We start from the raw sequence: 14,664 nt of genomic DNA, 5'->3' as shown, positions 1-14,664 counted from the left end.
ATTTCTATAGCGCCTTTCATGACCTCAGGACGTCCCAAAGCGCTTTAAAGCCAATGAAGTACTTCTGAAGTGTAGTCACCGTTGTAATGTAAGAAACACGGCAGCCAATTTGCACACAGCAAGCTTCCACAAACAGAAATGTGCTAATTTTTTTTAATTTTTTTAAATGAGGCAGCTCTTGTACAGAAACTAAACACCACAACAGAAATTAGTTAAACATTCCACACTATCGCTGATTCTCATTCCCAAACGTAGCAAGTAGAATATCTCACTGTTACCCATTGGAACTCCCTCCCTCACAGCACTGTGGGAGTACCTTCACCACACGGACTGCAGCGGTTCAAGGCGGCGGCACACCACCACCTTCTCGAAGGCAATTAGGGATGGGCAATAAATGTCGACCTTGCCAGCGATGCCCACGTCCAGTGAATGAATAAATTAATTATTTTGTTTTTTAAATTAGGCATTTATTTCCATCACAGCACAGGAAATATTAGCATCTGTTCACAGAGAGCCCAGTGATCAGGCAAACATCAGAATTCCTGGTGCTAACTCAAAGATGCTCATCAAGGCTACCGATCTCAGTTTTACAGTGCCCAATGTCAGCATCGAGGGAAGATAAAGCACAGGCCAGATACCGATAACAACACAGCCCCAGAAAGTGCACCCTCCTCCATTGGACAGTGCTGGAGAGGAGACATTACTATTACCAAAACTAGCCTGAAACTCCTGGCTTCTCCCGAGTGCTAAAGCCAGTTTAGCGCCAACTTGTTTCACATAATGGCAGCTTTAAATCGAGTGGCAGCATTCATTGAGAACTAGGTTTAATTTGCAAAAAAAGACAAAAAAAAGTTACATTTGACTAAAATAGAGAGTAAAACTCCATCTCGTGACAGCTGGCAACAGTAAGTTCATCAAAGGCCGACTTGGCCTCGCGTTGGATTGGAGCTGGATATGCACAACTGTTCTTTGTAGATGCCGACAGCAACCGTTAAAAAAATCCACAGAGATTACCACGTAAAACTGAGCCACACAGGGTCAAGCTCGGTCTCTGGCCTGTCGGTGCTCAGTTAGTTGCTCTCAGGTGTGACGGCCATTGGGAGCCGGGGGGGGAGAGGAAAGAGAGGTGGGGGTTGGGGTGGCCACAGTTGCCCTCAGCCAGAAAGGAAGGGACTGGGGAAGAAAAGAAGGCAAAGCAGGATTCCTGTTCCTATTTGGTGTCAAATGCCCCCTGTTGAAAATCACAAGTGTGAGTGCGGACAGGATCGGATACAGTGGTACCACCTTCCATAGTCAAATAACTCAGCGCGGCTCACAGACTTGGCTTGCGCACGAAAGGTGGCCACTTGGGTGAGGTACCGTCAGACTGTCAACACCTCTAGAGCTGTACCTCAGCACCTTCAGGGGAGGAGGGGAGAAAATAGAGAGGCAATCAGTAGAGATAATAAATACCTGCTCTCCAATAAACTGGAAACCCTTGTCTTCTCTTATACATTCATACGTTTCACCAAGGACAGGGTTGAACGGCTTGCTCCTCGCTCTGTAATAAGCTGAAGCGTAGCCTGACACAGCGAAGGCAGCAATGTAAATCTGCAGGGAAATAGGAAAGCAGTAACGGTGAGTGGCCCAGAACAAAAGGTGGAAGAGAGCTGCGACAGACATCCTGCAGTATTACCACAGAACCCCGATCATTCTCATCTGTCCCACACCAAATTTGCTGCAGCTCAGATTGAGTAATTGGAACTTATCTACAATGTATCAAAAATTCTACATCTGTACACACTTCCCTTCTGTGCAACTCGATTTCCTATTGTTGCGACACCTTTCATATCAATATTTTCCCATGATAAATTCCAATGTCCACATTTATTATGGGTTTGCCGATGTAAACTTGTCGACTTGTAATGACCGCTTCAGGATCCATCTCTGAAAACGTCACAGCTTACAGCGGGTCTCTTGTTTTCACTTCAGCTAAGTTCAGCGCATAAGTTTCAGCTTTGCCACATTTTTGAATTTTTGCAGCACGGTCGAATATTAAACGCAATCTTTTCATTTCCTTTATAGAGTTTTTCAGCTTTGTCTGCTCTCTTTCCCCCCCCCCCCCCCATAGAAATACATTTTAAAATTGGACTTTGCCTCCATGTCCTCTCCTAGAGCCTCCACTGTATTCCCTGCACAATCTGCTTCCCATTGCAAATTTCTTAATTTTTTTCAATGAAATAATATTTCTCAACTTTGATGCTTCCTCCCTCCCACCCCAATGGCTGGAGTGTCAACTTGTTCCATTATAAATTTGTATGTCAGCATTTATAAATGGAACTGATGTAAACCGGTCACGCTGTAATTACAGCCACTCCCCAGTGGAGGCGCTACCATTGGCAGGAGTGTATAATTACAGCGGTGAGAAACTTACACAGGCAGTTTCAATTATAAATGTGGAATTTATAATGGGAATTTAAAAAGGGTAGAAGTCTGAAGATTAAATTACATCTGCATGCCCAAGTCCGATTATCCCCTGCCTCATTCCACCTGAAGACTACACTTGGTCTTGACTTCCTGCGTGCAACTAGAGAAATCGTCTAGTTCAAAATTTAGTCTTAAACAAAGCAGCTTTCAATTGGTCATCTAAAAATATGTAGGTGTGTACCATCGACAAGATGCACTGCAGCAACTCGCCAAGGCATCTTCGACAGCACCTCCCCAAATCCATGACCTCTACCCACCGAGAAGGACAAAGACAGCAGGTGCATGGGAACACCATCACCTCCAAGTTCCCCTTCAAGTTACACACCATCCTGAACTTGAAATATATCGCCGATCCTTCATCGTCGCTGGGTCAAAACCCTGGAACTCCCTACCTAACAGCACTGTGGGAGTACTTCACCACACGGACTGCAGCGGTTCAAGGCGGCGGCTCACCACCACCTTCTCAATGGCAGCTAGGGATGGGCAATAAATGCTGGCCTGGTCAGTGATGCCCACATCCTGTGAATTAATAAGTAAAAAATTCATGCCTGTGACAAGGGGAAAGAGCCAGCACCCACCCAGCTCTTTGGTACCACAGAGCAGATTAACAAGCTTACCATGCGCTCAAAGGGATCCGAGGTCCTGCTTGCCGTGTCCAACAGTTCACTGAATTCCAGCTCCTCACAGAGTCGCTGCAGCGTGTTCAACGGCTCATTCAGCTGGACTGGCATGGAGACCTTAGACAGGTCTTTTCCAATGTTGTTCTTCAAGATGTTCCACAGGCTGACGTTGCTCAGATTTGGACCTGGAGCCGGGGAGAGACATTCTTCTTTGAATCCCATTAACGGAACTGCAGCTCGGAAGGTTTACTGTTTTGGAAAGAATTTTTAAAAAAAAGGAGCTTTAATCTAATTTTGCACATCTTGGTATTCTAACTCAGAAATCAATAATGTAGAAAACAGGGCAGAAGCTCTTGCTGTTTGAGGATTTCCCCGATCTGAAATCCCTCACCCCTCCCTATCTCTGTAACCTCCTCCAGCCCCATAACCCTCCGAGATCTCTGCGCTCCTCCAATTCTGGCCTCTTGCGCATCCCCGATTTTCTTCGCTCCACCATTGGCGGCCGTGCCTTCAGCTGCCAAGGCCCTAAACTCTGGAATTCCCTCCCTACACCTCTCCGCCTCTCTAACTCTCTCTCTCCTCCTCTAAGACATACCTTAAAACCTACCTCTTTGACCAAGCTTTTAGTCACCTGTCCTAATATCTCATGTGGATCAGTGACAAATTTTGTTCGATAACGCTCCGGTGAAGCACCTTGGGATGTTAAAGGTATTGTATAAATGCAAACTGTTGTTGAAAGCTCCCTCCGATAAGTTTATAGCTGCGGTTTTCTCAGACACACAGGAGAAATATAATGAACCAGGCTCAGGTGCATTGGCTTTTCACTTGTCTAAAAGTGGTGCCAAAACTCAAGAGTCATGAGCAACCGTCCAACTCGCACTCAATCTGTGGATGACACCCCATTCCCGAAAAATACAGAGCGTTGTCCATGGTAAGTCGAAGGGATGTTGTTGGGAGCATGGAACACTCTGCCACAAGGACCACAGCTTTTAAGTGAAAGCTGGATAAATATCTGAAGCAGAGGAAGACACAAGATTATGGGGGAAAGCACGGGGCAAGGGAATTAATTTTGGATTGATCCAGTGAAGAGTAGGCACAGACATGGGCCAAATGGCCTCCTTCTGTGCTGTAACCGTTTGTGGTTCTAATGGCAAGAGCATCATAACCATGTAACGCACACTTAGTTACTCTACTGCCAAGATGCAGCGGTGTATAACTGCCTGTCTGTGAGACCACAAAGTCTAATTGATTTGAGGTCGCTTTGAGGCCAATTGCTCTTTGTGTATCCAGAGATCAGAAAATAGTTTTGTTTCTAGGGGGTGGGGGGAAAGAGTTTCTTTACAGATTGGAAATTACTGGGTATCATTTTCAATTCTAATAGAAATTGCAAAAATTTGCATGTACGAGAGCCACATTTCAAAACTAGAGGGTAGATTTCATGAATTAGCGTTTCTGGCACAGGCCATCACATGATGAGATTGCAGATCTGTTAACTCAGCACTTAAAAAAAAAAAATATAGGTTTAGAGAGAAAATACCCCTTGGTGCCAAATATAACAAATTGCACTTATATAGCACCTTCAACATAGCTACAGGAGTGCAATCAGACAAATATTTACACCAAGCCAAAGGAGACCAAAAGCTTAGTCAAAAAGGTAGATTTTAAGGAGTGCCATAGAGGAGAGGTTTAGGGAGGGAATACCAGAGCTTAGGGCTGAAGTCACGGCCGCCAATGGTGAGGCGAAGGGAGTGGGGTTTGCACAAGAGGCCAGAGTTGGAGGAACGCAGAGGTCTTGGAGGGCAGTAGGGCTAGTGAACAGCCTGGCTCAGCTTGAGACAGTGGCCAGGGAGGAGGATAGAATCAATGGCGAGGGAACGGAGTCTGTGGCGGGGGCCAAAGACAGTGGAGGGTCGAGAGAGGTGGCGGTGAGGCAGAGCTGGGTGTCATCAGCATAGAGATGAAAACCTCATTTGCTATTAAGGGAATGAAAGTTTCTTTTCATCCACAAATCAAAAAATTACTACTACTGAAGGGAAATTGAGTTTTCATCTTCACAAAGGATAAGATCAGTAGCCCCTACAAATTCCATGTGGATTCAAACCCGAGAATTCTGAATCTCAACTCTACCACTGGGTGGGGGGGCGCAGAAAGAGATGCTGAACAGAACACAGATACTGCCCAGAAGAGTAACAAAAGGCTCTTTGATCCTCAAACCTCCTCCATCCAGAGACCACATACAATTATTCCATTGTGGATTTCCCGCCCTCCACCCCCACACCCAACCACCAGAGGGAGGAGGAGAGCGAGAACTAAAGTAAAGGAATGAAAAAAGAACAAGAGGTTATTCTCCCATATTGCTTGACACTAGCTGTAACACTCAGGGTCTGCATACCGAGCTTCATTCCTGACGTTTAGCCATGTATTTTGTGCTCTGAAACCAAGGGAAGTCATTCCCAGAATATGGAATACTTGTGTGCATTTTTCCGCCCTGTATTAACATCAATCTCTCGAGTTAGCTACTGTACTTTACCTTCCACTTTTGAAACTGGTTTTGTCAGATTGTGTTTGTCACACTCTCTTGGGGAGGATACAAGAAATAACATTTCTTAAGCAGTCCCTCTCCTACCTTTAGCCTCCAAATGCTCTCATTTTCGGCCTCCCTAGGACCGATTCCATACTCCCGTACTTCCAGCAGTGAGTAGCACTCGATTTACCCTCCATTAAGATTAATTGTGGGAGCACGGAGCTGATCCTTCTACTTTACCCATATTACTGTCGTCAATGCGCCACTAAGCTTTCCTTTTTTGCTCCTCTGAAGTTCCACATGTGCTGTCCTACACACCTTTCTTCCCTGCATCCTCATACTGTTGAAATAAATCCCACTTCACCGTCTCCTATTCCCAACTTTACAGTAGAAGACACTAAGAATATCCCAACACTGGACAAACAGGGGGCTAAAGGGGGGGGGAGGAGCTAAACACGATCAAAATCACTAAGGAAGTGGTACTCGGTAAAATAATGGGACTCAAGGCGGATAAATCACCTGGACCGGATGGCTTACATCCTAGGGTCTTGAGGGAAGTGGCGGTAGGGATTGTGGATGCATTGGTAATAATTTTCCAAAACTCCCTGGACTCGGCAAAGGTCCCGGCAGACTGGAAAACTGCTAATGTAACACCCTTATTTAAAAAGGGCAGTAGACAGAAGGCTGGAAACTATAGACCGGTTAGCCGAACATCTGTGGTAGGTAAAATTTTGGAGTCCATTATTAAGGAGACAGTAACAGGACATTTGGATAATCATAATTTAATAGGACAAAGTCAGCATGGTTTTATGAAGGGGAAGTCATGTTTGACAAATTTGCTGGAGTTCTTTGAGGAAGTAACATATAGGGTGGATAAAGGGGAACCAGTGGACATGGTGTATTTAGACTTCCAAAAGGCATTTGACAAGGTGCCACACAAAAGATTATTGCTTAAGATAAAAAATCACGGGATTGGGGGTAATATTCTGGCATGGATAGAGGATTGGCTATCTAACAGAAGGCAGAGAGTTGGGATAAATGGTTCATTCTCAGACTGGCAATCAGTAACTAGTGGTGTTCCGCAGGGGTCAGTGCTGGGTCCCCAACTCTTTACAATCTAGATTAACGATTTGGAGGAGGGGACCGAGTGTAACATATCAAAGTTTGCAGATGATACTAAGATGGGAGGGAAAGTAGTGAGTGAGGAGGACATAAAAAACCTGCAAGGGGACATCGACAGGCTAAGTAAGTGGGCAGAGATTTGGCAGATGGAATACAATACTGGAAAGTGTGAGGTTATGCACTTTGGCAGGAAAAATCATAGAGCAAGTTATTATCTTAATGGCAAGAAACTGGAAACTACTGAAGTACAAAGGGATCTGGGGGTCCTGGTGCACGAAACTCAAAAGGTTAGTATGCAGGTGCAGCAAGTGATTAAGAAGGCCAATGGAATGTTGGCTTTCATTGCTAGGGGGATAGAATATAAAAATAGGGAGGTATCGCTTCAGTTGTACAAGGTATTGGTGAGACCGCACCTGGAATACTGCGTACAGTTTTGGTGTCCATACTTAAGAAAGGACATACTTGCTCTCGAGTCAGTACAAAGAAGGTTCACTCGGTTAATCCCGGGGATGAGGGGATGGACATATATGAGGAGAGGTTGAGTAGATTGGGACTCTACTCATTGGAGTTCAGAAGAATGAGAGGCGATCTTATTGAAACATATAAGATTGTGAAGGGGTTGGATCGGGTGGATGCGGGGAAGATGTTCCCGATGATGGGTGAAACTAGAACTAGGGGGCATAGTCTTAGAATAAGGGGCTGCTCTTTCAAAACTGAGATGAGGAACTACTTCACTCAGAGGGTGCTAGGTCCATGGAATATGCTGCCCCAAAAAGCTGTAGAAGCTACATCATTACATAAATTGTAAACAGAAATAGACAGTTTCCTAGAAGTAAAGGGAATTAAGGGTTACGGGGAGCGGGCAGGAATTTGGACATGAGTCTAGGTTCGGATCGGTCATGGCCCTGTGGGTAGCGGAGCGGGCCCAGGGGCCGTGTAGCCTGATCCTGCTCCTATTTCGTGTGTCTAATTCTGTTAGATTCAGGAGATGGTTCTGTGACAGTGGATTGGCGGTTAGGATCAGATCAGCCATGATCTTATTGAATGGCGGAGCAGGCTCGAGGGGCCGATTGGCCTACTCCTGCTCCTATTTCTTATGTTCTTATGTTCTAACTCATTCTTTCTCAGGACTGTAAATCTGTGGAACTCCTCACCTCCCTCAGTCCTCTCCTCCTCCTATCTTCAGGTTTTTAAAACCGTACTTCTCTGGTATTGTCTTTTACTCTTTCCAACCTTAGCAATGCCCTTCACCATAGGTCTTGGTTCTTCATTTCACTTTCTCGGTGTTAAAATAAACATCTTGTAGAAGGGCAATGTCATAAATCGCAACTTCTACAAGAAGTAATTCAGGAAGTACTACTGGACGGCCAGCTGAGGGCGCCGTCCGAGGAGTATAAATACTCGGGCGTAGGCCCAACTTGGAAACAGGAAGCTAGTGACTACTAACTAGACCTCCATGTTTTGTTACAAGTCGATTAAAGCCTTGCTTTATGTTCAACCAAGTGCGTAGTGAGTCTTTATTACGTCAGGCAGCAGCTTAACTCGCTGCATCACCCAGTCCCTTGAGCTTGTGGTTTACGTTGCCACCTAAAAACCCCAGTGTTAAGTCCTGTAAGTTCAATCAGCGGAGGTTCTCCTTACAGCAGAGAAGGTTAAGGGGAGATGTGATAGAGGTGTTCAAAATTAAGAGGGGTTTTGAAAAGAGTAGATGGGGAGAAACCGTTTTCCACTGGCAGGAGGGTCGGTAACCAAAGGACACAGATTTAAGATACAGTAATTGGCCAAAAACCCAGAGATGAGAGGAGGAGAAATTTTTTTTATGCAGCGATGTGTTAAGATCTGGAATGCATTACCTGAAAGGGTAGTGGAAACAGATCCAATGGTAACTTTCAAAAGGGAATCGGATACAGGCTTTAGGCAAAGAGCAGGGCAGTGGGAATAATTGGAGAGCTCTTTCGAAGAGCCGGCACAGACACAATGGGCCGAATGTTCTCCTTCTGTGCTGGACGACTCTATGATGTGCTGCCATGTGGTTATGTGACAATTCATGTGCTGTGGTTCTACGGTGTAAACTGGAGTGTGTAGATCAACAACTTTTATATGAACTGTTGAAACTGGTTGTATGGTTATGTCACCCACCATGGTACTGTCAATAAGCTAGGTACGTTCGAAACCTATAAAATTCTGTCAGGCCTGGACAGACTAGATGCAGGAAGGATGTTCCCGATGGTGGGGGAGTCCAGAACCAGGGGTCATAGTCTAAGGATAAGGGGTAAGCCATTTAGGACAGAGATGAGGAGGAATTTCTTCACCCAGAGAGTGGTGAACCTGTGGAATTCTCTGCCACAGAGGGCGGTGGAGGCCAGTTCATTGAATATATTCAAGAAGGAGTTGGATATATTTCTTAAGGCTAAAGGGATCAAGGGATATGGGGAAAAGGCAGGAACAGGGTACTGAATTTGGATGATCAGCCATGATCTCGTTGAATGGCGGAGCAGGCTCGAGGGGCCGAATGGCCTACTCCTGCTCCTATCGTCTATGTTTCTATGTTTTCACAGTAAAATTAATTATTTAAGCTGCTTGGGACGTTTTGCTACGTTAAAGGCGCTATATAAATGGAAGTTGTAGATGTTGTTGTTGAATGTGGCTTCACATATTTTGAAACATTCGCTTTCAACAACTTACCTATATACAGCGCCTTTAACACAGCATATCATAGTTAGGCACTCTACATTTTGGTCAGACTCAATCAGGAGGAGGAGGGAATTACAGAAAGCAGCCAAAGGCACTGTTGAGGAAGTAGGTCTTAAGGAGGCTACTGAAGCTGGTGGGAGATGTAGCAAGACTGCGACGTTTAGGGAGGGAATTTCAGGCTGTGGCGAGGGCAAGTTGGCTGAAGGCCCTGCCACTGATGCTACAGCCAAGGCGGAGGAGTAGGAAGGAACGCACAGCAGACCAGAGTTCGAAGGACAGAGGTTGCAGGCAGAAAAGTTGGGCTGGGGATGGTTGCACACGTTAGCAGCAACAAGCTGTGGAAGAATCTGAATAGAAGGATTTTGAAAATCAATAGCACTGAGCAATGGAAGTCAACAAGGATAGGTGAGCAGGATTTTGTGCGGGGAATGAAAGAGGAAAGAGAGAGAACAAAAGAATAGAAACTAAGGGAGGGAAATCTGGAGAGTTCTAAATGAGGTGAAGTGTATATAGGGTAACACTCGAGAAGAGGAGAAAAGTCAAGTCTGGAGGTGATAAAGACATGGATGAATGTTTTGGCGAGAATGGGGTGCGTTAGGGAATAAGACCGAGGGGGAAAAATTCAGTATCGCCTCGTTTGGGGCACCATTATCGGCCGTGCGCAAAATTTAGCCCCTGGCGCTAATTATCGCCTCCAACGGCAAACTTGGCTTTTATCACCCCTGGAGGTGATTGGAGCGCTAAATCAGGTGCTTCACACCTGTCTTAAGGTGCAAAGGCCGAGGAGCGAGGCGCTACCTCAGAGCGCTGGCGAAGCAAGGAAGGGCAAATCAAAATAAACCTGCAAAGTGCTGCTCAGTACTCAAAACTCCTTCACACAGCGTTGAATCTCTCCAGAAGTCTCTCTCTCTCTCTCTCTCAGAATGCGTGGTGCAAAAATGTCACCGACAAAAAAAGGCAGGAAGCGGTCACCTTTAAATAGCGCTCCCCCAGTCCCTTTCTGACAGCAAAACGCTCCCCTCAACCGGTCGTTGCTAGCGGCAGACGGTAAGGCAGGGGGCGCCACTCAATATCCGGTCCGGGGCGCTACCGGGGAGTTGCGCACTCGACTGACATCACAATCTGCCGGCGCAGGAGATCTTGGCGGTAGTGTTTAGCGCCACCGCAAAATATCTAGTTAATTTTGCGAGCGGCGCAAACATCGCCACGCCCGAGCGCTAGTTGCTTTGCGCCCCATTAGCGCCCTCTTAAGGCGCTAACTGGAGGCACAAACAACTGAATTTTTCCCCCTGAATGTTTTGGCGAGAATGGGGTGCATTAGGGAATAAGACTGAATGTTTTGGAGGAGGAAGTAGGCAGATTTTGTGAAGGCCGAGCTAGAATCAGCATCCAGGAAGAGGGAGGGGAGTGGTGACTAGGGCATTTCTAGCAGCAGTTGAACATAATATGCTGCACGAGAAGGTCTCAGGATATTATTACTGCAGTGATCTGTAACTGTTTTGCACACGTTTCAGAAAGTGAAAGTTACAGATAGTTCCTCATTTTAGTGATGTAGGTCGAACGAACCCTTCAGTTCCTGCATGGCTGCATCCACAGTGTCTAGATTCTCCTCAGAGTTACTGTTGGTGATTTCGCTGGTGGTGGAGTCATCATCGTCTGACATCTGTGACAAAGAAAACATGCTTTTAAGATTAACACAAGTTTAAAAGTAAATGGCCATGGCCCTATGGAGGTGTTTTTAAACCATGGAAACAGCTAGACATTCCAACAACACAGGCATGATGGGCTGAATGGCCTCCTTCTGTGCTGCGAGATTCTGTAACACACATTCAATGAATGTACACACTGCCTCAATGCAAGACGCCAAGTATAAGAGTGCTCCCTTTTTCCTTTTGCTATTTAAAGGTCTAAAAGGCCATGCTTACACCCATTAGCTATCAGAGCCAGGTAGCTAGCTCCCTAGCTAACTGAGTGGGTAAATGCATGTAGAGGGTGTACTACACCACACAGACCCAGGGTCAATCTTCAGATTGCGCTGAATTAGTCAACCATAATTGAGTTGCATTTGGAGCGTTCCAACTGGCCTCGGGCAACCCTGGGCTGGGGAAGGCTACAAGAAGCAGAAGAAAAGAAAGAAGTTAGCGGTGGTTCCTCGTCGCAACTGCTGTTCATGCTGGCAAGTGTGCGCGCGTGTTGGCGCTGTGAGGACAGGATAAGGCTTGGCAAGGATGACCGCGGTGGTCAAACAGACCATTGCCATTCGCCCACCAAGAGCGACCAGTTGGGGGTGAGGTCACCAGCACCCGCAGAGCCATATCCCAAACAAGGGTCAAGCATTTTCAGGAGAGGAACTTTGGCCAACTCCAGGGGCTCGCTTCCCAGTGAAGTTTTATGCTGTGCCATCCACCGTTGCAGAGAGTTATTTATATAATGGTGGAACAAAAAACACGCAGCTCGCTGGCCCCTCTTGGCCAGTGTGTCATCCTATCCATTATTCCACCGTCCAGCGCCATCTCTCTTTGTGCCCACCCACCCCAAAGGACCTCAATAAGGAGCAGTGGAATACCGCAAGAAAACACACAGCACTGGGAGGCCTCTGGTCCCTGCTTCTGTGTCACTCTCCGGGGTCCTACTCATAATATAAAAACAGCATTTAGATGTAGGATTCGAACTTTATTCCTCCTGTTAATGGGAGCCCAACTCTTACAGGCAAGTGAGCTCCTAGTGTAATATAAAGGTCTGCTATTTCTATCCATTTGCAAAGTCTACTATGCTCAGAATTGTAAAGAAATCATTCTGCTGACGTTATATCATAAACAGGGCTTCAAATGTGGACGTTACTTTGGTTGTCAATTGAAAAAAAAAACTCAACCATATTCCATTTCGCAGACAGTGGCCCAAGACAACCTGGAAATGTGGATTCAAACCACAACACCAAGAGCATTATCTCCAAATGCACTACTCGGGGCAAAGCTGTAAACTGAGAGAGAGAGATTGGCTCCCCATGTGATTTGAAAGATGGAGAAGCAATACAAGGCACAACCCCAACCCCCTTCACTGAATTTCTCCAACAATTTTCACCCCACCCCTCCGGACTCCTTAAATTTTTGATTTTTCATGCATGACCTGTGACAGCAAGTAGTGGCAGGTTATTCAACTACGAGGATGAGTTACACCCGAGCCTGATCCTGTCCTCATCAGACGTCCCATACACGCAGACTTTCCAACACGCATCACCAGAGAGCAATCGGTAGTGAGGAACCTGGCCGTTATCCCTTCCCTAACTCAAGGTTATTGCAGCTCATCACTGGGTGATCGCTTTGCTGAATACCTCGTCAGTCCGCAAGCATGACCTGGAGTTTCCGGTTGCTTGCCACTTTAATTCTCCATCCCACTCTCACTCTGACTTCGGCCTCCGACACTGTTCCAATGAAGCTCAACACAAGCTCGAGGAACAGCATTTCATCTTTCAATTAGGCACGCAACAGCCTTCCAGCGTCAACATTTTCAACAACTTTAAGCAAAAATAAAAATAACCATCACTCCCATTTTCTCAGACAGCAGACGCTGGTAATGGTTCTGCTGTAACCATTTACACCTCCTCTGGACCCAGCTTTTGTTTCTTTACTTGTCCCATTACCATCCTCTTCAGCTTTGCACCATCATCCCTTTTGTCATTCAATCACTCATGCCCTCCACCCTATCACAGACCTCCTTCCTCCCCCTTTTACCCTGGCTCTGTACTTGCTTAAAAACCGTTAAATCTCTAACTTCTTCCAGTTTTGATGAAAGGTCATCGGCCTGAAACATTAACTCTGTTTCTTTCCTGCTGCCTGACCTGCTGAGTGTTTTCAGCATTTTCTGGTTTTATTGTGCTCATCACTGCTTTGGCTGACATCAGCACAGACCGCGGATCAAATCCAAGACCTTCTTGGTCCGTATGGCTCAGCTACTCAGCAAGTTATCGGTGGAGAAAACGGCTGTGCAACCGAAGAACTGGACTAAAATCTTTGGATTCCTCACGTTCCTCGAGATTACGCAAACAAGTCGCCAACTCATTTACCTCATTGTCCGAAGAACACGCCGACAGCAACACATCTTCAGCGTCGAAGAACTCAACATGCGACTCCGACAGTGACGCGTTGCTCTCCAAGGACAGCTGATGAGTCAGGGACCGGTTACGAGTCACCTGAAGACAAGGTTTGAAAAAGAAAACATCAGCTTAGTACGTTCAGAGCGACCTCTACCATTTCTGCAGTTTTACAAACAATTTCCCTTTGGATCATTGCTTTTTCCCCCTTCAATAATTTATTTCAAGCAGGCCTTCCAAAACGAAACTACAGATATATTTAACAATCACGGCAGTTCTGCTGCACAAAATAAGCAACTCAAATATTTCTTTTTGAATAACATACTCTGGTTAAAGTTTGCGCACAGGTTCCATAGAATCGTACAGCACAGAAGGACCCCATTGTGCCGGTGCCAGCTCTGGGAAAGAGCTCGCCAATTCGTTCCACTCCCCTGTTCTTTCCCCACAGCCCAGAAAATGTTTCCTTTTCACGTATTTATCCATTTCCCTTTTGAGAGTTACTAAAAAAGCCAGGGGGGAGATGGGGTGGAGTGTTTTTACTCAGTGTTATTATGATCGGGAACGCACTGCCTGAAAAGGTGGCGGAAGCAGATTCAATAGTAACTTTCAAAAGGGAATTGGATGTATACATAAATAGGAGAAATTTACAGGGTTATGGGCAAAGAGCGGGGGATTGGGAATAATCGGCAGCTCTTTCATAGAGTCGGCACAGGCACAATGGGCTGAATGGCCGCCTTCTATGCTGTATGATCTAATGATTCTATGAACTCAGCTCCCATGTGCCAGAGAAAGGTATGAGGTTTATCATAGAATTCTCGCTCCTCAGTTAGACATTCCGGGATCTTCAGTATAGGGACACTAAGATCCATGCCCCTTCGATAGAGTGCCCCTTTTGCGTATTTATAGAAACTTTACTGACATATTATTTTAGCAACATGCTGTTAACTGGCTTATTTCAAACGTCTTGTGACAGGATAGGTTGAGCAAGCTTTACCAACACAATGGGGCATCACACTAAAAATCTTATTGACCTTAAGCCAGTTCAGTAAACATTGTGTACACAGCTCAATCACCATGACCGGATAAAAGACTGCGCAATAACATATTCAAAGTCAGTGGCAGCTAATAACGCTTATCGGAAAATACGT

General features: G+C 45.8%; 1 protein-coding gene across 1 annotated transcript in view; it reads right to left on the bottom strand.

The window, feature by feature from the left end:
* osbpl7 (oxysterol binding protein-like 7) overlaps positions 1–14,664 on the bottom strand; it is a 102,611-nt gene that overhangs the window by 19,823 nt on the left and 68,124 nt on the right. The window contains 5 exon segments of the mRNA XM_085966547.1: positions 1,453–1,590; positions 3,084–3,281; positions 3,283–3,335; positions 10,993–11,089; positions 13,490–13,615. Of these exon segments, the coding sequence (XP_085822673.1) occupies positions 1,453–1,590; positions 3,084–3,281; positions 3,283–3,335; positions 10,993–11,089; positions 13,490–13,615 (612 nt within the window).

Source organism: Somniosus microcephalus, chromosome 24 (genome assembly GCF_052327205.1).
Source record: "Somniosus microcephalus isolate GS21.2 chromosome 24, FLI_Smic_1.0, whole genome shotgun sequence".
In the NCBI taxonomy this organism is placed as follows: Eukaryota; Metazoa; Chordata; class Chondrichthyes; order Squaliformes; family Somniosidae; genus Somniosus; species Somniosus microcephalus.
Note: the sequence above shows the minus strand (reverse complement) of the source record. Positions and strands in the feature narration are given on the sequence as shown.